Here is a 25,086-nt window from a genome sequence, read left to right on the forward strand (position 1 = left end):
ATGTGTTAAACACCAGCATATGTGTTACACACCATCATACGTGTTACACACCAGCATACGTGTTACATGCCAGCATACGTGTTACACACCATCATACGTGTTACACACGTGCTCATTACTGATACAGCCTCCTCTGCTTGGCAAGATTTGTCCAAATCCACCTCTTCAGCCACATTGACTGGATTCACCCGTTACCAGTGTCTACTCGTGGCCTCCTTCGAAAAGTTCTTGGATTTCAGGTGAAGTTAGGATGAGCATATCGGCTTCCTGAATAATCTTCCCTGGGGATCCCGGCTCCATTTTTGCTGTATTTCCGTAACAAGCCTGCAACTTACGCAGTTTTCAGTCATTGCAGAATGCTCACAATGAAGAGCTACTGTTTTCACCGAACCCATCTCTCGTCCCCTGAGTTTCACAGTGCACACGTAAGTTACGATATCCGGAGACATAGGTGATGGTGCATCTGCAGCTGGGATTATTCCCCTTATAATTCGCTGCATCTCCGGATCCACCTCATATCCTGACTCTACAATTGGTTTATTCTCTGTCTGAAACTGCTGGTTCATCCTTGCTCTTTATCAGTGTAGCTGTCAGTCTGGTCAGAATCATATGAAGCTGTTTAGGGCTGCAACTAACGATTATTTTCATAATCAATTAATCTGTCGATCATTTTTTCGATTAATCGGTTTGTTATTGTTTAGCTATTTAACCTATACAAGTGATGAATACATTTCAGTTAAGAAAAAGAAAAACATAAGAGAATTGTGCAGTTGACTGCAATCTATTTTATTGCACATGAACACAGTCAGCGGTGTAAAATGAGCTAAACAGTGCTCCCATACTCGTGAGGTTTTAGTCCGGGATTTCTCTTGTTTTGTCGCTTCTATTTTTCTTCCGTATTTCTTCTTGATCCGCCATCTCTCACAGCAAGATGAGCGTCAGTAACGTGATACGTCATGAAAACCGAGGGCACTTATTGGCTCATTTCTTCTTCTACGGCTCCACTGGTAGATCAGTGGCTCATTACTGCCACACACTGGCGACAAATTTAACAGATTGTAACCGATGTCAGATTGTGGTAAAAAATAGACTTTATGCGGTAAAATATGATTATTAAACAACTAATCGATGACTAAAAAAGTTGTTAACTATTTTAATAGGGCTGCAACAAACGATTATTTGGATAATCGATTAATCGGATGGGGTCTCGACACGATTAAACGATTAATCGGATTAGATGGGGAAATTTTTGAAAACTGCTAGGGAAACATGATTTCTCTCCTTCCTTCACTTTATTTAACACAACATTATTAGAAAACAGTTCAATAGCAGAAAAACAACATGCCATCACCTAAATTGTCTTATAAGGTGTATAGACAGAGACCCTAAGCTACATCTATCTGTGACCTAAAATGCTTGGTCCAAGTTAAACAGCTTAAGGGCAATTCTCATCTGTTTTGTTTGATCTCATCTGTTGACATTTATTTTAAATGTAATTAAACATAGGCTGTGAATTAATCAAAATTGATCACTATTTCCAAAAATGACTGAAAAAATACCAAATAAAACAAAAGTAAATGAATGCCATCCTCCTTGCGATGATGCCCTGGGCAACTGCCATAAAGTCACATCAAGAAATGCTGCTGATCATTCCAATGATCCCAAATAGACTCACATTAGGCCACATGAAAGCAACTGAACCCAAAAATATATTAACCAGTATATAACTGCACTCTCACACAACACGCCTGCAGCAACAGTTAGGACTCCTCCCTCCCTTTTAAAAGCGTTTTTGCTTCTGAGGACATTGTGGTTGTAAAACCACATGCTAGTAGTCTGGCCCCGGTGTGATCAACCAGTTTCTGCGGGAATGTGACGGCAGAACCAGGGCCAGATTAACACTTTGTTGTACCCTGGGCAACAATATTCAAGGGCTCCATCATCACGACCCAAGGATCACCATAATGTGGTCACATACAGAATATATTACTGTAATATGCAGTAAATATACTCAATACTTGAATGCCTGACAACACGTAACCCGCCCAGAGTAACCTTTGACCCACCTCGTGTGGACTGACCAATGAGGAGAGGGTCTTAACTTGAGGCCCTCTCTTCATTGGTCAGTCTGCATGAGACTGACTCTCAACTGACATTCAGTCGTAGGCAGCGAAGCATCTCTGTGCAGCGCAAAAGCCCGGGTGGACAGTTTGTTTAATGTAGGGTGACCATATTTCCATTTCCAAACAAGAGGACAGGGGATCTGTGCCTATGACGTCACACTATGGCAACGCCACACAAACCATGTTGGGACCCATTTTTTGTAAGAACTAAATTAATATCAGATTCTGCCAATTAAAGGGCTCTAAAACAATTCATATGTAAATATTTTGCATATTTAATGCAAAATCTCATTTTTCTGCTTTAGTGCTGCGACAAGGTTTTATTAATAATAAATTATTATACCTTTTGTTTTACTACAGCATCGGTAAGCTTCCTGTGCACAGATTATTAAGGATGCTTGTTTCAGCTGTGAGATTAGACGATAGGATCAATGAAAAAATAAGTTGTCCCACACTCCATGGAAACTTTCAGAGAATCCACAAATAGTGGCTTTCAAATGATTTTGTTACTTTTTGCAAGTTTAGAAAAGCAGCAGATGAGACAGCATGTCTGATCATTTAGTTTTTCATCTGATAATATTAGAACATGTCATTAATGTCTGAGGGGCTTTTATAAACACCATATAACTAACACTACTGGAGAGGGCATGAATTACACAGAGGCTTCTGGGGAGCCCAGTTATTGGGGGGGGGGGGGGGGGGGGGCATTTTGCCTTGGCCCCCAAAATGTCTTAAAACGGCCCTGGGTGTGTGACTGAGTTTTGAAGGTGATCTGAATTGTATCAGATGTATAAATATGACATGTGTATAACTTATTGTTTTTTACTGGTAAAAACGTGTAGTGGAGATAAATCTACCTACATTTTACTTTTCAACACTTTGTTTTGTTTTCTTGTTTTTATTTAACTATTTTCCTGTCCTGTCTGTCTCTCATCTTCCTGCATCTCCTCTTAATTCTCCAGAAAATCTGTTGCCTGGATTCTTACTTTTTCACCTCACCAGTTACTTTTGAGCAGATCAAAGGGATCTCCTGACCGAAAAGCGCAGAGCGCGTTTTCGATGCTGCGTGAGGTGACATCATCGCAGCACAGGTGATGAGCTCCGCAGTAGCGCGCTTCAGGCACAAATAAGACAGAAAATAGAGAACATGTGCGGACATGAACGATCGTGTGCTAATTATAGTTTTTTGGTTGCGCCACTTTGAGAATGGACCGTGAGCTGGAAGCAGCTGCCTGGATCGCTGCGCGACAATGCGGAACCGGTTCGCAGCAGCGCAAGTCTGCCGGCTCTCCCTCACGCTGATCTGCGGCTCTCCCTCGCGCTGATCTGCCGGTACCGGCTCTCCCTCGCGCTGATCTGCGGCTCTCCCTCGCGCTGATCTGCCGGTACCGGCTCTCCCTCGAGCTGATCTGCGGCTCTCCCTCGCGCTGATCTGCGGCTCTCCCTCGCGCTGATCTGACTTGCTCTGGTCTGCGTGCAACGGCGGGCGGGAGGAGGGGGGGCGCTTTTGGAAGAGTTGTGCGACACAACGAATCGATGACGCAATTCGTTGCCAACGCTTTTAGTAATCGATTTTCATCGAATTTATCGATTCGTTGTTGCAGCCCTATATTTTAATTATCGATTATAATCGATTAAATTGATTAGTTGTTTCAGCTCTAAAGCTGTTAGTTCAGGACTCCCACTTTTTAACAGAACTTACTGGGGGAGGGGTGATGTCACCACTTCCTGCCCTTTCTGATTGTCTTGTTGTTCTGCTGACTAGGTCCTTTTTCTCTGTTCAGCTGTCTCTTCTCATATCTGCAGGCTAAGACCATTCCTATTAACAAAATAGCTTCCTGCTGCTATCCCCTTTATGCTTCTGAGACGAGAACATCTGCAAAACAGAAGCATAAAAATCATCAGGAAGTGAAAGTGCCCTGCTCTAACTAATTTGCGTCAGACCTGGGACCAGCCTACTACGTGATATCTTAGTATACGCAGTCCCATAAGTCTTTGGCCAATAATCAGCTCCGTTTCGGGTGGTGGCTATGTTAACAGCTGAGCTGCAAATTTGACCTGACAGGTCTATCGCTTCTATCAGTGTCAGCTGATAAGGCATGAACTTATGCTCTGCCCCTGGTCCAATGCTCTTTAGCTCAACCAGACATGAGGTCAAATGTTTACATATTCCTGGGGGCTCCTGAACAGACAACCCCGTATGCCAGTCAAGGTTACCTGATAAATAGGTTCCCCATCGTTCATCTTTATATTCTTGGCTCACTCCTATTTGTGTACCTGCTTCCCATGCATCAGCCAGCGTCCCAAACTGCTGTCCTAATATCAAACTCTTAATAGACTCGAAGCAGGATCGAGCTTGAAGCGTCTCTAGTCCCTTTTCTCTAGTCTTGTGCTTGATTACAAATGGGTAAGCCTCCACCCATAAGTCCCTAACTGTTTTTACCTGGCTAGGGTCCCTGAGTAGCTCTCCCACATAAAAAAGGCTGGGTTTGCATGTTGGTAAGCAGGTAGTCAAAACGCCATTTTTTATAAAGCAGCACCCATCTTTGCTTTCGCCTCCATGGGTGCACTGACAGACCTGCCATGAGCGGATGCTGGGTTCTTGTCTCAAGCAGGTCCTGCAAAAACAAATTTTAATTGGGGCAGAGAGTTCCAATGCTCCCAGGTGTAAGTCCGTCCCCCTTTCCAGGTGGCACGGCTTCTCCTCCTGGAGCCCCGACCACTTAATTAAGGAACAATGAGTTCCATACATAATCCATGTTCCCGGAATCCAACCCCTCCACTGAGCATAGCGGTACCCAGCTGGGGAAGTTGTGAAACTAGGAAACATGGCCACCTTACAGGTTGTGACAGAACTCCCCCTAGACACCATAATGAGGCTGGTGTTGACCAGGTTCGGGCTACCCATTCCAGCACTAGGATTTAATCCAGCCATGACTTCTAATTAAGTAGTTTCATCTGTGAATTTATCTTATCACTTGATTAGGGTGAACGCACATATCAGATTCAGTTAAAACCACGTTTCCAGTTACATTCTGTATCTGATGTGGTCCACTCACGTTATGCTTAATGCAATTTCCTTTCTGGTTCGGTCCTCTTTTGACCCAAATCGTTTGCCTCTTTATTTCTTCGGTTACAAATCTCACATTAGGGAGAATATTTTCCCGCTTTACTGTTAAAGATCTATCTGTCATGGCTGGTTAAGAGTTTTTATTATTTTTTATTTATTTATTTGCTTTTATGTTTTATTTTTAATTTTAATTTTTTCCTAGTCTATCCTTGGCTTTTCTCGCGTCGGAATGCCGTTGTTTCTTTCTACCTTTTCTTTCAGTTAGTCCTCCGTTCTCCCCATCTCTTCCTTTTTTTTTTTTTTTTAGAGATGGTGCGAATTTTCACTTACTCCAAGGTTATAAGCTTACAAGGTCCATGGTGCGCGAGCTTTTGTCGGCCTAGAAACAGTTCTTTTTCGGTGAGTCCTGTATCTAGTATTTACCTTCACTCAAGCCCCGCCGTTGAGCGCCATGTTTCATTAGAATACGCTGCTTTTTCAGGGAAGTTGAGGCCGCGGTGAGTTTTATTGTACAGACCCTGGTTTGGACTCCCTATTAGAACTTGTTTTCTATTTTAAGGTGGAATGGAATAGCCGTACTTGTTTTTCTGTGACAGCACACTCTTCTTGTAGGTACCCGTTACTCAGTGGTTTTGAGTACTAGGGCAAGAGTTACTGGAGGCCAACGCAGCTGACTATTATTTGGGTCCTATCAGAATTAATTTGCGCCTCTGTCAGCATATGTGGGTGGTGGAAACTAGAAAATGATTCCCGTTAGGTGATCAGGCTAACATGGATTTATCAATTAATCTAATTGATCCACCCTTTGAAATGGTTCATTCCCACGCTGGCCAGAGACTTTTTCACACGTGCAGAACAGAGCCTCTTTGAAACAACTAACCATTATGGTTTATTACCCTTAGGATGTCCTGCTACAATAGGAAGGAGGAGAGGCTAAGCTCTCATTACCTAAGGTATCTTTTCTTATCTGTCACAACCTGAAACAAGTCCTGAATAGCAATAAGGCGACTTACCTTTGCTACCAGGTCTGGTCGGGGCTCCCACTCAAAGGCTAAAAGAGTCCTTTAAGAACTGAGAACGAGGATTCATTTTCCAAAAATTTTATTTCAAAATCAAAAAAAAGCAAAAAGAGTAAAGCTAAGACTAAATTTCCCCTTATGAGGATGCTGCTTCTACAACTCTTCTACAACTCAACACTACACACACTCTCAAACTACTTCTAACTGATCTTATATATCACTCTAAAAACTGCAAAGCAAAGCATTTTCCATTGTATAGCATTTTCATGTTGCAAGCACTTTTCAGAGTGAAGCAATTTGCATTACATATATCAGTCAATCACAAGACAGCCAAACAATGTGATCATTGTAATTTGTAAGATGGTTTCAGGTTCACCCAAAGTTCAAACTTCCCCAGGAGGACCACATCCTGTGATGCTTCCTTCAGTTGGTCCACTTCTCGTTTTCACCTGCCTCGATTCCACTCGCATCCGCAGGCTCCCGCTTATCTTTGCTTCCCTTGTGATTTCTCCCATTGTGACCTCTTCCTTTGTGATCTCCTTTATTACCTCCTGTGGTTCTGGCATGCGGGGGCTTGCAACATTACACTCCATCATACATGTTACTTGCCATCATACATGCAGCAATTTACATGTTACACACCATCATACATGTTACACACCAATATACATGTTACACACCATCATACACCTTACACAGCATTATACCTGTTACACAGCATCATACTTGTTACACAGCATTATACCTGTTACACTCCATTATACATGTTACACACCAATATACATGTTACACAGCATCATTCATGTTACACACATCATACATGTTACACACCATCATACATGTTACACACATCATACATGTTACACACCATCATACATGTTACACTCCATCATACATGTTACACACCATCATACATGTTACACTCCATCATACATGTTACACAGCATCATACATGTTACACACCATCATAAATGTTACACACCATCATACTTGTTACACTCCATCATAAATGTTACACACCATCATACATGTTACACTCCATCATACATGTTACACACCATCATACATGTTACTTGCCATCATACATGTTACACAGCAATTTACATGTTACACACCATCATACATGTTACACACCAATATACATGTTACACACCATCATACACCTTACACAGCATTATACCTGTTACACAGCATCATACATGTTACACAGCATTATACCTGTTACACTCCATCATACATGTTACATACCAATATACATGTTACACAGCATCATACATGTTACACACATCATACATGTTACACACCATCATACATGTTACACACATCATACATGTTACACACCATCATACATGTTACACTCCATCATACATGTTACACTCCATCATACATGTTACACAGCATTATACATGTTACACACCATCATACATGTTACACACCATCATACATGTTACACTCCATCATACATGTTACACACCATCATACACCTTACACAGCATTATACCTGTTACACAGCATCATACTTGTTACACAGCATTATACCTGTTACACTCCATTATACATGTTACACACCAATATACATGTTACACAGCATCATTCATGTTACACACATCATACATGTTACACACATCATACATGTTACACACCATCATACATGTTACACTCCATCATACATGTTACACACCATCATACATGTTACACTCCATCATACATGTTACACAGCATCATACATGTTACACACCATCATAAATGTTACACACCATCATACATGTTACACTCCATCATAAATGTTACACACCATCATACATGTTACACTCCATCATACATGTTACACACCATCATACATGTTACTTGCCATCATACATGTTACACAGCAATTTACATGTTACACACCATCATACATGTTACACACCAATATACATGTTACACACCATCATACACCTTACACAGCATTATACCTGTTACACAGCATCATACATGTTACACAGCATTATACCTGTTACACTCCATCATACATGTTACATACCAATATACATGTTACACAGCATCATACATGTTACACACATCATACATGTTACACACCATCATACATGTTACACACATCATACATGTTACACACCATCATACATGTTACACTCCATCATACATGTTACACTCCATCATACATGTTACACAGCATTATACATGTTACACACCATCATACATGTTACACACCATCATACATGTTACACTCCATCATACATGTTACACACCATCATACACCTTACACAGCATTATACCTGTTACACAGCATCATACATGTTACACAGCATTATACCTGTTACACTCCATCATACATGTTACATACCAATATACATGTTACACAGCATCATACATGTTACACACATCATACATGTTACACACCATCATACATGTTACACACATCATACATGTTACACACCATCATACATGTTACACTCCATCATACATGTTACACTCCATCATACATGTTACACAGCATTATACATGTTACACACCATCATACATGTTACACACCATCATACATGTTACACTCCATCATACATGTTACACACCATCATACACCTTACACAGCATTATACCTGTTACACAGCATCATACTTGTTACACAGCATTATACCTGTTACACTCCATTATACATGTTACACACCAATATACATGTTACACAGCATCATTCATGTTACACACATCATACATGTTACACACATCATACATGTTACACACCATCATACATGTTACACTCCATCATACATGTTACACACCATCATACATGTTACACTCCATCATACATGTTACACAGCATCATACATGTTACACACCATCATAAATGTTACACACCATCATACATGTTACACTCCATCATAAATGTTACACACCATCATACATGTTACACTCCATCATACATGTTACACACCATCATACATGTTACTTGCCATCATACATGTTACACAGCAATTTACATGTTACACACCATCATACATGTTACACACCAATATACATGTTACACACCATCATACACCTTACACAGCATTATACCTGTTACACAGCATCATACATGTTACACAGCATTATACCTGTTACACTCCATCATACATGTTACATACCAATATACATGTTACACAGCATCATACATGTTACACACATCATACATGTTACACACCATCATACATGTTACACACATCATACATGTTACACACCATCATACATGTTACACTCCATCATACATGTTACACTCCATCATACATGTTACACAGCATTATACATGTTACACACCATCATACATGTTACACACCATCATACATGTTACACTCCATCATACATGTTACACACCATCATACACCTTACACAGCATTATACCTGTTACACAGCATCATACTTGTTACACAGCATTATACCTGTTACACTCCATTATACATGTTACACACCAATATACATGTTACACAGCATCATTCATGTTACACACATCATACATGTTACACACCATCATACATGTTACACACATCATACATGTTACACACCATCATACATGTTACACTCCATCATACATGTTACACACCATCATACATGTTACACTCCATCATACATGTTACACAGCATCATACATGTTACACACCATCATAAATGTTACACACCATCATACATGTTACACTCCATCATAAATGTTACACACCATCATACATGTTACACTCCATCATACATGTTACACACCATCATACATGTTACTTGCCATCATACATGTTACACAGCAATTTACATGTTACACACCATCATACATGTTACACACCAATATACATGTTACACACCAATATACATGTTACACACCATCATACACCTTACACAGCATTATACCTGTTACACAGCATCATACATGTTACACAGCATTATACCTGTTACACTCCATCATACATGTTACATACCAATATACATGTTACACAGCATCATACATGTTACACACATCATACATGTTACACACCATCATACATGTTACACTCCATCATACATGTTACACTCCATCATACATGTTACACAGCAATATACATGTTACACACCATCATACATGTTACACTCCATCATACATGTTACACACCATCATACATGTTACACTCCATCATACATGTTACACACCATCATACATGTTACACAGCATTATACCTGTTACACTCCATCATGCATGTTACACACCAATATACATGTTACACACCATCATACATGTTACACAGCATTATACCTGTTACACTCCATCATACATGTTACACACCATCATACACGTTACACACCAATATACATGTTACACACCATCATACATGTTACACACCATCATACATGTTACACACCATCATACATGTTACACAGCATTATACCTGTTACGCAGCATTAGGCTGTTTGTGTTCAACATGTGGTGTCTTTCACTCATTCCATCTCTTTGGTTTTCAGGAGCTTGTGTTGATCCAGGCTTATAAGAAGTGTCTGAGCGCACTAAGTCATTGCCTGGGTGGCCTGCCTGATGGTGACCAGCCAATCAGCTTGAGTCTGGCTGGACATTCTGTGGACACGTTCAGGTACCAGGTGTCTCAGGAAAAAGTCTCCATACACCTGCCTGTCTGTAGGCTGCTGGCAGGTAAACATGGAAGAGCAACATGAACAAGTATTGCATGCTGTGGACTTGTATGTTAACTAGTGCTGTGTGTTGTATCCTCTCAGGACTCCATGTTCTCCTTAGCAGAACAGAGGTGGCATCTCGGGTCCCTGAGCAGCTGCCACTGGTCAGTAACATGCTCTAGGTGATAGTTGGTTCTCTGATTCCTGGTGTGGTCCCTCTGGAAGCTGCAGAAACTCCTTTCAGAGCTGATCGCATTGATGGAGGCTTTGGACAGAGTCAGTGATCAGATTAGTTCTAAACACAGATTTAGATGATGACCTGTAAATACGGCATAAATGAGTACACCCCACTACATTGCTCAGAAAAGCTTTACTTTTCTTTCAGAATCAACATTTTCCTTCATTTACCTAACTACAAAATACTCCCCTAATTGTGGGCCATTGATTTTAAACAAGATTTGTTAATTTTCACACACAAAAAATAAATTTTCCTAACAAGTCCATTCAAGCCCATGTTACAAAAATGAGTTCACCCTAGTTATAGTCTTAGGAGAAATGCCACACTTGCTCTTTCTGGAGCATTTCTCTTATCCGATGACACCATCTAGTAGCTGACAAGCATATCACACAAATAATTTCTTCTTCCATTTTTAAGATGGCGACCTCACATTTCTTGTTTATTTATGTCCTTCTTTAGCCAACAAACAGATGTAAATTATGTTGTTTTACAAGTATTAATCTCATGTCATGTTGTGTTCACATATACCGTAAATCTTCTAATACAGGCCCGGGCCTTTATTTACTCAAACCCATCCTGGTTCAGGCTTTTATTGGAAGGAGGCCAGAATTAGAGGCAAGCCTTTATTTCAATTTGAGCAAAATAAACTACCAGTAGAATGAATAAAAATAAAATTTTGTGTGTATTTGAACCTTTAAAACACCAGATTTGTTTATTGAAAATGTTCAGTTAACATTGTACGTACGTATGCATATAGAACATTTACAACAAACACCGTTGTTTCAGACTAAATCCCAGTATGGTAGCAAACGTGCCGGTAGTGCATTGTAAACACTAGGTGATAATTAGGTTGTTGATTCACAAAAAAAGTCAACAGACACTGTACTGCTCCAAAGTTTAACCGTTCATGTCTCGTTTGGTTAGAAGTACAAAATAAAATCCTCCAACTGTTTAATCCTCATCCTCCCCAGTTCCACATTACAACACTGAGCTAACTGCTAACAACATTAGCACTCTACAAGCTAGTTGCTGTGAGGACACGTGAAAACAGTATCAAACTGTTTACCTGCTGCGTTTCTAAGCTGTTCAATAAAACGCCACAAAAATCTTTAGTAAACCCTTACCTGTGATGAAGTGATCATTGCTAACTGCAGCATTTTCTGTCCCTGGTAATCTTGCAGCCAGAGATTATGATCCACTATTCCATCTTCTTTCAGTAAGTCCTTTGTGGCGTACTACTTTAGGGACATGAAAAAAAATGAAGCTTTTTTTCCTTTTGTCCCGAACACATTTTTTACACCCAGTCAACAAAGTAAATAAAGCCTGGGGCAAGTCAAGAGGTCACACAGGAATTGCTGCGCCACTGAGCGCTTCTTGGAAAGTCACGCGATAGTCACAACATCACGCGGGACTTGAGAACGTGAAGCAGGAAGTGGCTCTATTGTTTATACATGATCAGACTTGCCATCGTGTTTTGTGAGACTAATTCATTAACAGTGGGTAAGTACGCTATTTATTAAAATATTTTAAGATCAATTGTACTTGAGAGTTTTCAAAACTGCTGCCGGGTTTGTGCCGTAAAGCCAGCCACTATTAGAAACCGGCTAACAGCGACACCAGCTAATGTAGGAGAGCCGGCTGGTAATGGAATCCAGGTCAATATTAGAGGATTTACAGTATTTATATTTTAGAGACTTACTTGTCCATGAAAAGTTCATCAACTCTGCATCAGCCGAGGTATTCCTTACATTTGAAGCAAATAAGCTGTAGTCTAACGCTATTGGTTAGATCTGGTCGGCGCTCTATTGCACGAAGCTCTGTGGGGCAGGGGGCGTGCTTAGCAACAAAAAAAAAAGATGTATTGCTTACATTACATCACAGTACATAAGATGATCACTTTTACGGTTTTCTGACCAATCATACATAGTTTCTGAAAGGGGAAAACTCCGGAAAGATACTTTAAGGCTACACAATTCAAATTAACAGACATTCAACCACAGGTGAGTCTAATGCTTCATGTAAGAGGTGTCCAGCAGACAGGTGACTATAAAAGGACATTACTGAAAGAAAAGCCCTTCCCATTTCATGCTGTCACCAACGGCTCCTCATGGAAGAGAAATGTCACAACATCTGAGAAAGGAAATCATTTGTTTACACAAACAGGTGAGGGCTACAAGAAGATCAGCAAAGCTTTACACATCAGAGTCCTGTAGCAACAGTAAGGCGCAACCATGTTACAGAGACGTCCAGGCCGTCCACAGAAGTTAACATCTGGACAGGAGCATCTTCTGATGAGAAGGGTTAGGGTTAGCAGTAGAAAGCCAGACTGGAGTGACCGTTTCCCGTGACAACATATGACGCACGCTGCAGAGGAATGGCATGCATGGGTATCGTCCATGAAGTAAGTCTCTCCTAGCTCACCTAGGATTAGCTAGGGCCCATGCTGGAAGAGATGAAGACTACTGGGTCTCTAGACTCTGGAGTGACGAGACAAACATCTCTGGTTTTGGAACTAATGGTTTCTAAACTGTATGGCGTCGTGAAGGTGAGGATGTCAAAGAGAAATGCATGGTGCCTACAGTGAAGCATGGTGGTGGCGGTGTCCTCATGTGGGGCTGCATGAGTGCTGCTGGTGTTGGGGAGCTGCATTTCATTGATGGTATCATGAATTCAACAATGTCCTGCTCTATACTGAAGGAGAAGATGCTGCCATCACTCCGAGCACTTTTCCAACACGACAATGATCTAGAACACACATCTAAAGCTACCGTTGCATTTCTGAAGAAGGTCAGGGTGAAGGTGACTGAATGGGCAAGTATGTCTCCTGATCTGAACCCAATCCAACACCTGTGGGGAATTCTGAAGCAGCAAGTTGAGCATCACTCTCCATCCATCATCCAGGCTCTAAAAGAGGTTCTTCTTGGAGAATGGAAAAAGATAGATGTTGCAATATGTCGCCATCTTGTTCATTCCATGTCTAGAAGACTTGGTGCTGTCCTTGAAAACCATGGTGGTCGTACTAAATACTAGGTGTAGTAGTTTTTGTTGTGGCGTGTATTCATTTCTGCTTCAACCAGTTTATGTAAAACTGAAGCTTTTGTAAACCAAGTTATATTATTAACCTTAATTTCATGTTTTGGAGTTAAACACGTGTTCAGTAAAACCAGCCTTGTGAACATTCTGGATATTGTTCTTTTGTCCATTGAGCTGCTGATTTATTTATTTATTAACTTATGTTTTAGGAGGATAAAACCACTTGAGATGAAACGTCTCGTTTACGAGTGGGTCCTCCTACCTTAGAGAAATAAAATACAAGAAGACAGAGGTAGTACATTATAGCATGAAACAAACTCAATCAAAAAACCATTAACAAATGACAACTGAGAAAATTAATGAATAGATAATACTAAAGAAAAACTGGACAAAAAATACTTAAAATAAATAAAAAATTGAGTGAAATTGTCGTCTGGCATCTATAGAAAGCCATGCAACACGATCATACATTTGACAGTGGTGTGATTAAAATCCTACTTTTTGAAGGGGGTATACTTATTTATGCTGAGCGCTATCTGTTGCCCACAGACACTGAAATACTGATCTGAGACTCAAACTGACTAATGTATTCAGCAGGTGTTTCTAATCAATAAGATCCATTGATTCCTGTTTCGTGTGTCCTCAGAGTGAGCTCTGCCCTCACCTTCTGATTGAACTCCCCCTGCGCTGCCTGGTGCTCTGTGCCCAGGTTCATGCTGGGATGTGGAGAAGGAACGGATTCTCATTGATCAATCAGGTTATTGTGCACCTGAAGATCAATAGTTCCCTTATTCAGAGTTCAGCTGTCAGTAAACAAGTGTTGTTGTTTATTCTTTCAGATCTATTATTATCACAACGTCAAGTGCAGAGTGGAAATGTTTGACAAAGATATTGTCATGCTGCAGGTACAGCTGGTCTGCTCAGGTTCTACTTTCTAACGAATCTCATAATCTACTACTGACTTCTACCACTACTCTACTGACATCATTCAGATGTTTTACTGCTTCTTGATATATTTCTGATTCTACTCTAAATCTAATGAACACGTTGGTTCTTTGGTGCAGGCGGGTGCTTCCATGATGGATCCAAACCACTTCTTGATGATCGTTTTGAGCAGATTTGAACTTTTTCACATTTTTAGCTCTACTGACATCAGGAAGAGATACAGAGAGGCCAATAAGGTCAGTGCTGAGCCAGCTGATGTTCTGCTGATCACTAGCAGGAGGTAGTGTCCCAGGCATTCAGATGAGTTCTGACCTACTTATGTACTCCACAGGACCTGGTCCAGCAGAACACGCTGATTGAGGAGATGCTTCACCTCATCATCATGATTGTTGGTGAGCTTGTTGGTGCTGCTGCAAATCATCAGGTTCACATTCTACAGGTGGAACAGTATGACCAGTTCAGAAATCATTGTGGTTGTGTTCATATGTTACAGGTGAGCGATATGTGGTGGGCGTTGGCCAGGTTGAACCTTTAGATGAAGTCAGAAGAGAAATCATTCATCAGCTTTCAATCAGACCAATGGCTCACAGTGAGCTGGTGAAGGCTTTACCAGAAAATGTGAGATGTTTACCTGTGTGTTTACCTCTGTGTTACCTGTGTGTTTACCTCTGTGTTACCTGTGTGTTTACCTTTGTGTTACCTGTGTGTTTACCTCTGTGTTACCTGTGTGTTTACCTCTGTGTTACCTGTGTGTTTACCTCTGTGTTACCTGTGTGTTTACCTCTGTTACCTGTGTGTTTACCTCTGTTACCTGTGTGTTTACCTCTGTGTTACCTGTGTGTTTACCTCTGTTACCTGTGTGTTTACCTCTGTGTTACCTGTGTGTTTACCTCTGTTACCTGTGTGTTTACCTCTGTGTGTTTACCTCTGTGTGTTTATTGTGTTTATTCGCTTAGCAGACGCTTTTATCCAAAGCGACTTACAATTTATAACCTAAGGGCATGTTGTGATCTGTGTATGTTACCTGTATGTTTCCACTGTGTGTTTCCTTGTGTTACCTGTGCTACCTGTGTGTTACCTGTGTTTCCCTGTGTGTTACCTGTGTGTTTCCCTGTGTGTTACCTGTGTGTTACCTCTGTGTTATCCTGTGTGTTTCCCTGTGTTTCCTTGTGTGTTACCTGCGTGTTACCTGTGTGATTCCCTGTGTGTTACCTGTATGTTTCCCCTGTGTGTTACCTGTGTTTCCTTGTGTGTTACCTGTGTGTTTCCTTGTGTGTTACCTGCGTGTTACCTGTGTGATTCCCTGTGTGTTACCTGTGTGATTCCCTGTGTGTTACCTGTATGTTTCCCCTGTGTGTTACCTGTGTGTTTCCTTGTGTGTTACCTGTGTGTTTCCTTGTGTGTTACCTGCGTGTTACCTGTGTGATTCCCTGTGTGGTACCTGTGTGTTTCCTTGTGTGTTACCTGCGTGTTACCTGTGTGATTCCCTGTGTGTTACCTGTGTGATTCCCTGTGTGTTACCTGTATGTTTCCCCTGTGTGTTACCTGTGTGTTTCCTTGTGTGATTCCCTGTGTGGTACTTGTGTGTTTCCTTGTGTGTTACCTGTGTGTTACCTGTGTGATTCCCTGTGTGTTACCTGTATGTATCCCCTGTGTGTTACCTGTGTGTTTCCTTGTGTGTTACTTGTGTGTTTCCTTGTGTGTTACCTGCGTGTTACCTGTGTGATTCCCTGTGTGTTACCTGTGTGATTCCCTGTGTGTTACCTGTATGTTTCCCCTGTGTGTTACCTGTGTGTTTCCTTGTGTGTTACTGTACCTGCGTGTTACCTGTGTGATTCCTTGTGTGTTACCCCTGTGTGTTACCTGTGTGTTTCCTTGTGTGTTACCTGCGTGTTACCTGTGTGTTTCCCTGTGTGTTACCTGTATGCTTCCCCTGTGTGTTACCTGTGTGTTTCCTGTTTGCCTGTGTTTACATGTGTCCTCTGTCTGATTATGGACTGTCTATTTCAGGGAAATAAGGAGACGGGTCTGGAGCGAGTCATCGACAGTGTGGCTTCATTCAAGTTAGTTTCTGTTCCTCACCTTAAAAGCACCAGCTTAACAATCCGCAGGACACCAGAAGTATACTGATGAATCACCTGTACAGCTGTGGAGTCGTAGACCTGGCCTCGGTACTGACTGTAGTTCTCTGTCCACAGGAAACCAGGTGTGACTGGTAGGGGTCTGTATGAGCTTCGTCCTGAGTGGAACAAGCACTTCAACCTTTACTACCACCATTATAGTAGAGCTGACCAGTCCAAGGTACTCACACCAGTGGGAATGGGTGGTTCATTCAGGCTTGGTCCTGTCGTGTTAATGCTGTTTGCTGTTTCAGGCTGAGGAAGCTCAGAGGAAGTTAAGAAGACAAAACGGAGAGGATACAGGTAACCCAAGCTTCCTGTGTTATTTACAGGAGTTTGTGTCACACCTGGTCACCATGGTAACTTGTGTGTGTATTTTGCAGCCCTGCCACCCCCACTCCCTCCGCCTCTGTGTCCACTTTTTGCCAGCCTGGTGAACCTGCTGCAGTGTGACGTGCTGCTTGCTGTACAGGGTGCTGTGTTGCAGTGGGCCGTGGAGCCGAGTGGCGGCAGCTGGACTGAGTCGATGCTGCAGAGGGTGAGGAACCGAAAGCTCCTGATAGTTTACTGATGTTTTACTCGGATCAGTGAAACACTTCTGTTAATAACCGCTCGAGGAGGCCATTCCTAAAGTTTAAAGACCTGCAGGGGGCGCCTTTGTCCTCTGGTCCTGCAGCAACACTAAGACCTGTGTGTGTGTGTGTGTGTGTGTGTGTGTGTGTGTGTGTGTGTGTGTGTGTGTGTGTGTGTGTGTGTGTGTGTGTGTGTGTGTGTGTGTGTGTGTGTGTGGGTTGGGGGTTGTGGGTGTGTGTGTGTGTGGGGGGGGGGGGGGTTGGGGGTTGTGTGTGTCTGTGTGTATGTGTGTGTGCGCGTGCGTGTATGTGTGGGTGTGTGTGGGGGGTTGGGGGTTGTGTGTGGGTGTGTCTGTGTGGATGTGTGTGTGGGTGTGCGTGTGTGTGTGTGTTTGGGTGCACCTACAGGTCCTCCACCTGGTGGGCATGGCTCTACTGGAGGAGCAGCATCAACTGGAGAACAGCAGTACAGATGATGACGTCACATTCAACTACGCCTCCAGAATCACACGTCAGCACACACACACACACACACGTGCGCGCATGTATGAGAAGTATACACTGTATTTGAGGGAGGAGGCTTAACATTGTGTAGCATTTCTGACTTGTGTGTCAGCAGGTTGTGTGTGCTGACTCGTTCATCATACAGTTGTTTGTGTTTTCAGGTCCAGGTGAAGCTCCCAGTACCTCAGGAAGTGTTCTGGCTCTGTTGGAGAGTCTCCAGAACACTCCTCACCTGGAGGCACACAAAGACATGATCACCTGGATTCTGAAGGTACTACGCTGATACTAGTTTACATTCCTGTTCCTTCAGGCTGGAATATTCTTGCAGCAGGCTGCACAACATGTAGTACTGGATTATTCCACTAGGGGGCACAGTAGGGACTCAGAGATTTGAAGGGTACAACCAAAACAAACTGGCATCAATAAAACATCAGTAACAGGTTAACTTTTAGATCCTGACAGAAAAATACACAGCAACGATATCACAGATGGTTAGAGACTGCATGGCCATGCCAAGTATGCTTCGCTCGTTTTGTCAGCTCCCCCTACTGGTTACTTGCATATAGCGGCTTGTGAACACGTTGCCTTAGCTTCAGAAGACGTGCACAAACGAGGCTTCAAACAGATGCCTGTTACATGAGGCAGCCGAGACGAACATGCACACTCGTCATTAAAAGCAAGTATGTTCTGGTACTTAAAGTCGCTAGGGTAGGACAGGAGGTCAGAGGACAATTGTGAGACTTTTCCTGGGATCACAATTAAATTCTTGCATGTCCAAAACTACAATGAAACGCCTATATAACAAAAAGAGATGATGCAGAGTGAGACACCTAGCTGCCGATGTGTTTGTGGGTGTGTAGATGGTGGGAAGCATCAAAACAATCAGAGAACGGACTTCATCCACATCCAGCATCACCATCAGCCTGGGACAAGGACTGGGGGAGGTAAGACATCACACGACTTCCAGTTTGTGTTTCCTGTTGCTGTCCAACGTCGTCTGTGGAGTTCTGCTTCAAAAGAGTGACTGCTTTAATCTTTGGGTTAATTATTTAGCTCTTTCCTGGTTGTTTGGGCGGGTGGGTGATTGCTGATGAGTTCTTTGGCATCTCTGTATGTATGACTTAGTGGATGAGTTGACTGGGTGGTGATCTCTCTTGCAGACAGTTAGGGACAAAGACAAGGCGGAGAGGAAGAGGAAAGCAGAGATGGCTCGGCTCCGCAGGGAAAAGATCATGGCTCAGATGTCTGAGATGCAGAAACACTTCATCAGCGAAAACAAGGAGCTGTTTCAGCAAAGCATGGAGGAGCTGGAGGCTTCGTCGTCCGCAGCTGAGTACAGGTACACCCTAACCCTGACCGTCTGTTCAGACTCGGCTCCATGAGCACACATCACTTCTGGATAATCTGGTGAGAACAGCCCGGCTCTGTGGCAGGCAACAGTCATGGATCACCACTATAAGACACGTCTCCAGAGGAGCAGGTGTTGTCTGGCCTGCTCCACTCACTCACACTAAACTCCACAGCACCTGAACCTGTGCAATCTACTTACACCTGACTCTGAATCTATTATTAAACATCCATGAAGTGAATCCCTGCTGCTAGAACTGTGAACTTTCCTCGGGAATGGAGTTTCTGTCTGTTCAAGTGTTTTCTCCTCCCTTCCCAGTTCCCATAGTTCAGAGCTCACCTGTACCTCTCAGGTGTGTGTCGGACCCTGGAGGATGGGCAGAAGTGAGCGGCGTCAGCTGGTTGTTTGCATTTTGTGTCAAGAGGAACAGGACGTTAGAGGTCACGGCCGAGCGATGGTTCTAGCGGCGTTCATTCAGAGATCGACTGTTTTGTCTAAAAATCGCAGTAGAAATCTGCCTGTCCCAGGTGGGCGGAGCTTCAGTGACATTTTAAATACTCTGTCAGTGTTTCTGATGGTTAATGAAAATGTAAATGTTGGGTTGTTTCAGAGCATTACAATCCTCTGTTCATGCACCCTGACCTGTCCCTGGGCATCCACACAGCCAGCTGTGGACACATCATGCATGCCACCTGCTGGCAGAGGTGAGACACTGCAGCTTCACCCTGTCCAATCAGCAGCTATATGGACATGACTAAACTCAACCTGTGTGCATTCAGGTACTTTGAGGCGGTGCAGCTAAAAGAGCAGAGACGTCAGCAGCGTCTTCGGGTTCACACCAGCTACGATGTGGAGAACGGAGAGTTTCTGTGTCCGCTGTGTGAGTGTCTGAGCAACACAGTGATCCCTCTGCTACCACATGCCTCTCCACCTGACCACAGGTACACACACATTCATTCACGTACACACACACACATACATACTTGCACACACACACAAACACATGTATACACACACACATACATACATACATACATGCACACACACATACATACGTACATACATGTGCACGCACGCACACACACATGCACACATAAACGCACGCACACATACGTACACATACACACTCACATGCACATACATACACACACACGAACGCACACACACAAGGGCTGCAACAACAAAACAATAAAATTCGAAGCAGCTTGACCACGTTGTTGTGTGTCGGTGAGGAAAAATAAAAACTACAGCAGCCGCAGAGTCATGCTGGTTTGAGCGTGTCGCTGCTCGCTAGAGTTATATCAGCTGTCTGGAAGTTAGTTGGAAAACTTTCTCTTTCAGTCATGAACACATTACTGAGCAGTTAAAATCTCCATTTCTGGGCTTGAAGCCTGTAGTTTTTATTTTTCCTCCCCGACACACATCAACGTGGTCAAGCTGCTCAGACATGTTCACCAGCACAAACCTATGTGAGCACCTGTTGTCATCTAATGTTGTCATTATTATGATGAAGATGAACAAAACTCAACCCTTGCTGTGGAGACACTGAGTCCTGCAGCCTGAGATAGATCCTGTTTAACCACATTCCTAGAGAACAAATGCTTGCTGTGTGGAATGACTGATACCAAACTTCTCACAAACTACAGCAACCCACAAACTTCATCCACCTTTAGTCAGGATCCTTCTCGCCTTGACCTGACCCTTTGTCTGTGGCTTGGACCATGGCTGGCCTGGTCAGAGCCTTTCACCATTTTTGGCTGGGGTTCTACTGGCTACTGTGTGGCCCTTCCTGGAATTCTGCTGGTCTCTGTCTGGCTTTCCATCATCTTCAGACTGAATTGATAGTCTAGTCGAGTTGGCTTGTGTGTGCTGAGCCTGCTTGGATCCAGGCTCTTTTATGGCTCCCATTACCTAGCCCTGCTGCAGTCACAAGGCCTGGTTCTGCTTTAACTTTTCTGGGTTTTCAGCCACCTGGAACTTGGACCGCGTGGCTTATCTTGTTACCAAGTAGGTGCTAAATGCAACACGTACTGGGGACAAAGCCTACATCGAGTCACTGACTGGTGTCGATGTCTTTACAGCAATCCTCATACTAAAGCTTGGTTTATGCTTGACACATCTACTTTCCGCTTGGTGATGCGGCTCGCGGCTGGAACGCGCTTCACAACTTGCAGCTTTTATGGTTCATGCGGCTTGTCTCTGCGGTGAGCCAATATTCTCCCAAACTTTAGGGGGCAGCATGGAGCTCTACGGCATGCATCCAACACTACACCATAGTAAAAGTAAAAATTACTGTTGTTTACAACACGGCATTCCATCATTTTTTAACAGCGTCCTCGTCTTTTCCGACAGTGCGAGCTATTTCTCTCCAAGAATTATTAACAACATGTTGATCACTGTGATCTTTGAGAGCTGAATCATACTAATGTCTGCATTTACGAACCTCTGCCATACTAGTTCTTGCCAGTCCGCCATGTTTTTCCGCGTCCGACCGTCTGCGTGGTTAGAAAATTTCCTAGGTGCGCGGTGCGGAAAGTTTGGGCCGTGCGGAGGCGCGGTGGAGGGGCATGGTTGTTAAAATGACGCAATTTTGCCGCGCGGAGCCGTGCGAACCTCGCGGACGCGTCAAGCATAACCCAAGCTTAAGCAAGCTCACACAAAGAACCATTACTGATCATACACCTAAACCCATCTTGGCCCTGCTGCATCCCCCAGAATCTGTCAGAGCCTTCAACACCTTTCTGGAACCTAATTCCTGTGCATTTATTGCTCAAAAACATTATTTTGTTGACCTTGTGCTTTGTAAGAGGAATGTTAATGTTTTTCATAGCCTTGCTTTTTTCTATCTTTCTGTTTCAGACTTGAGACCATGTTGTGTTCACTTGGTGAATGTTAAAGCTTCTTTCCGGAGTATTTCTCTTATCCAATACTACCATCTAGTGGCTGACAAGTGTATCACACAAAAACGCTGTTCCTCTGTTTTTTTAAGATGGCAACTTCACGTTTCTGTTTATAAATGTGCTTCTGTAGCCAACAAACAGAGCTAGAACACGTTGTTTTACAAGTATTATTCTCATGTCATGTTGTGTTTTCATATATTTATATTTTAGAGACTTTCTTGTCCTTGAAAAGTTCATCAACTCTACATCAGCCGAGGTATTCCTTAAATTTGAAGCATCTAAGCGGTAGTCTGACACTATTGGTTAGTTCTGGTCAGCGCTCAGTTTCCTATTGCACGGAGCTCTGCCAGGCAGGGGGCGTGCTTAGCAAAAAAAAGACGTATTGCTTATATTATATCACAGTACATGATGAGATAAATCACTTTTATGGATTTCTGACAAATCATACATAATTTCTGAAAGAGGAAAACTCCGGAAAGCAGCTTTAATATGCTCAGAATGAGGGATACTTATTATAAATTTGCGGCACTAATTCTCACTTAGCTGGGGATACTGAAACTACACCAACTCACTTTTCTCAGATCTTTAACTTGTGGTCAAATCTGCTTGGAGAAGTATCCAACCTCAAACATTTTCTTGCTTTACACAATCTCACTCTCTGACTAAGTAAAAGTCACCGCATGGATTCAGCGTATGTTATGGCTACCCCAAAATGTTGTGTGGAGAGCTACCGACCTATCTCTCTCCTCCCTTTTCAGTCTAAAATTATGGAAAGGGTGGCCTTCAAGCAGATCATAGAACACCTCTCACAAAATTGTCTGCTTGACCCTTACCAGTCTGTGTTCAAAAATGGCGACTCCACTGAAATAGCTCTGTTAGCAGTGACAGAATCCATAAAAGAATCCAGAGCGACTGCCAAATCCTCAGTACTTCTGAGGACATCAGCTGCATTGGACATTGTTAGCCATGGCTTCCTTTTGTCCATACTCTCTATTAGGGCTGGGCGATATGGCAAAAATAGAATATCACGATTTTTCCAATATTTTATCACGATTTCGATTTTATCACAATTTTTGATCCATGAATAGCATAACTTCAATTGCGTATTAAAGAAGAGAAACATTGAATAAATAAACATTTATTCATACTAGGGATAATCAACACAGTGCTAACGCACTTGTATTTTAAACTCACACCAGAGATGATAAAAGCCCTGAGAGAAACTATTACAAAAATCAGTTTTTCTCGTTTTTCAAGTAACTTAACATAAATTAAAATCGTAAACATATTTAAAGTGCAAACATGTCAATTGCAAACGTATTGTGCAAACATTAACTTGTTCAAAATACTATGTAGCTCCCAGTTGCTCATGTAGTGGATGGTTAAGCTCAAATACGGCTCTGATGTGCGGCTGGACCAGAGATCGCTTGTGGTAGCAAAAAACTGCACATTCTGAATATTTTCTGCAACTCTCACTTTGCATTCAGCGTACATGCGTGGAATGGCGATGTTCGAAAAATACTTGCGGCTGGAAAACTCGTAGCGCGGATCCAATGTTTTTATCATTTTCTTAAATCCCGCTCCTGCTGTTCGCACGGGACACAAATCTTTAACCAAGTGGTACGTCACTGCATCTGTCACGCTGTTCCATCGTCTGCCATCTCTGTCATAAGGAGTGAGTTTTGTGAGTGTTTCTGTTAGCGTTTGCTGCCAGGAAGAAGCACTAGCTGCTACCGCTGTAGCCGCAGGCTTTTTAGCTTTAGCTGCCAGCTGGCTCTCATTGTATTGTTTGGGATGCCTTCTTTTCAAGTGATTAAACAAGTTTGTGGTGTTGCCATCACTTGCCTTGACGCTCTGCTTGCAAATGACGTTTCGCTGCTCTTTGTCATCTGGTGAAAAACCAAACCAGTTCCACATAACGGACGAGGCGTTCATCTTCGGAACGAAAACCTCGTTGTCGCTCTCAGCCGCGGCCGAAGCCATGTTTGTTCACACACAGGTGAAAACAAGCGGGGCACTAATATATTACTATGACTCACTCTGATTGGTTAAGGGTCAAACAAAGGCGTGTCATTCGCCTGGGGTAAGTTCCCTTTTCATTCAGAGGCAGAAATTCAACAGCAGAGCTGTGAATCGTGATAAAAAGGTCTCTCAAAAATGACAGACCGTCAGATGTTTAGATCGTAAAACGGTCTAAAATCGTCATATCGCCCAGCCCTACTCTCTATCATGGGCATCACAGGATAAGTAAACTCCTGGTTTGAATCATAACACACAGGATGGGCATTCTGTGTATGTTGGCTTGGTCAGTCTTCTGCTATTCACCATCTTGCCATAGGAGTCCCCCAGGGCTCCGTACTATGACCTCTTCTCTTTGCCATGTACACCACCTCATCATATTCAATCACATGGCCTCTCCTAACACTGCTATGCTGACAACACCCAGCTCTATCTGTCATTCCCGCCAGACGACCACACAGTCTCTGCACGGATCTCTGACTGTCTTTCTGACATATCAAGATTAATGAAATCCCACCATCTCCAACTGAACCTCGCTAAAATTGAATTACTTGTCATCCCCGCGAAACCATCCATACGGC

General features: G+C 42.7%; 1 protein-coding gene across 2 annotated transcripts in view; it reads left to right on the plus strand.

Annotated features, from left to right (window-relative positions):
- ubr2 (ubiquitin protein ligase E3 component n-recognin 2) overlaps nucleotides 1-25,086 on the plus strand; it is an 89,835-nt gene that overhangs the window by 41,581 nt on the left and 23,168 nt on the right. The window contains exons 15-32 of one of the 2 annotated variants that reach the window (XM_070542801.1): nucleotides 10,662-10,845; nucleotides 10,929-10,990; nucleotides 14,744-14,854; nucleotides 14,937-15,002; nucleotides 15,162-15,278; nucleotides 15,374-15,434; nucleotides 15,536-15,660; nucleotides 17,053-17,105; nucleotides 17,241-17,343; nucleotides 17,417-17,465; nucleotides 17,546-17,700; nucleotides 18,143-18,269; nucleotides 18,400-18,509; nucleotides 19,099-19,182; nucleotides 19,399-19,577; nucleotides 19,905-20,113; nucleotides 20,197-20,290; nucleotides 20,366-20,527. In XM_070542801.1, the coding sequence (XP_070398902.1) occupies nucleotides 10,662-10,845; nucleotides 10,929-10,990; nucleotides 14,744-14,854; nucleotides 14,937-15,002; nucleotides 15,162-15,278; nucleotides 15,374-15,434; nucleotides 15,536-15,660; nucleotides 17,053-17,105; nucleotides 17,241-17,343; nucleotides 17,417-17,465; nucleotides 17,546-17,700; nucleotides 18,143-18,269; nucleotides 18,400-18,509; nucleotides 19,099-19,182; nucleotides 19,399-19,577; nucleotides 19,905-20,113; nucleotides 20,197-20,290; nucleotides 20,366-20,527 (2,051 nt within the window). The remainder of the gene's footprint in view (nucleotides 1-10,661; nucleotides 10,846-10,928; nucleotides 10,991-14,743; nucleotides 14,855-14,936; nucleotides 15,003-15,161; nucleotides 15,279-15,373; nucleotides 15,435-15,535; nucleotides 15,661-17,052; nucleotides 17,106-17,240; nucleotides 17,344-17,416; nucleotides 17,466-17,545; nucleotides 17,701-18,142; nucleotides 18,270-18,399; nucleotides 18,510-19,098; nucleotides 19,183-19,398; nucleotides 19,578-19,904; nucleotides 20,114-20,196; nucleotides 20,291-20,365; nucleotides 20,528-25,086) is intronic. The other variant, XM_054750651.2, reaches the window with a different exon arrangement.

This window comes from Nothobranchius furzeri, chromosome 12, assembly GCF_043380555.1.
Source record: "Nothobranchius furzeri strain GRZ-AD chromosome 12, NfurGRZ-RIMD1, whole genome shotgun sequence".
Classification (NCBI taxonomy): domain Eukaryota; kingdom Metazoa; phylum Chordata; class Actinopteri; order Cyprinodontiformes; family Nothobranchiidae; genus Nothobranchius; species Nothobranchius furzeri.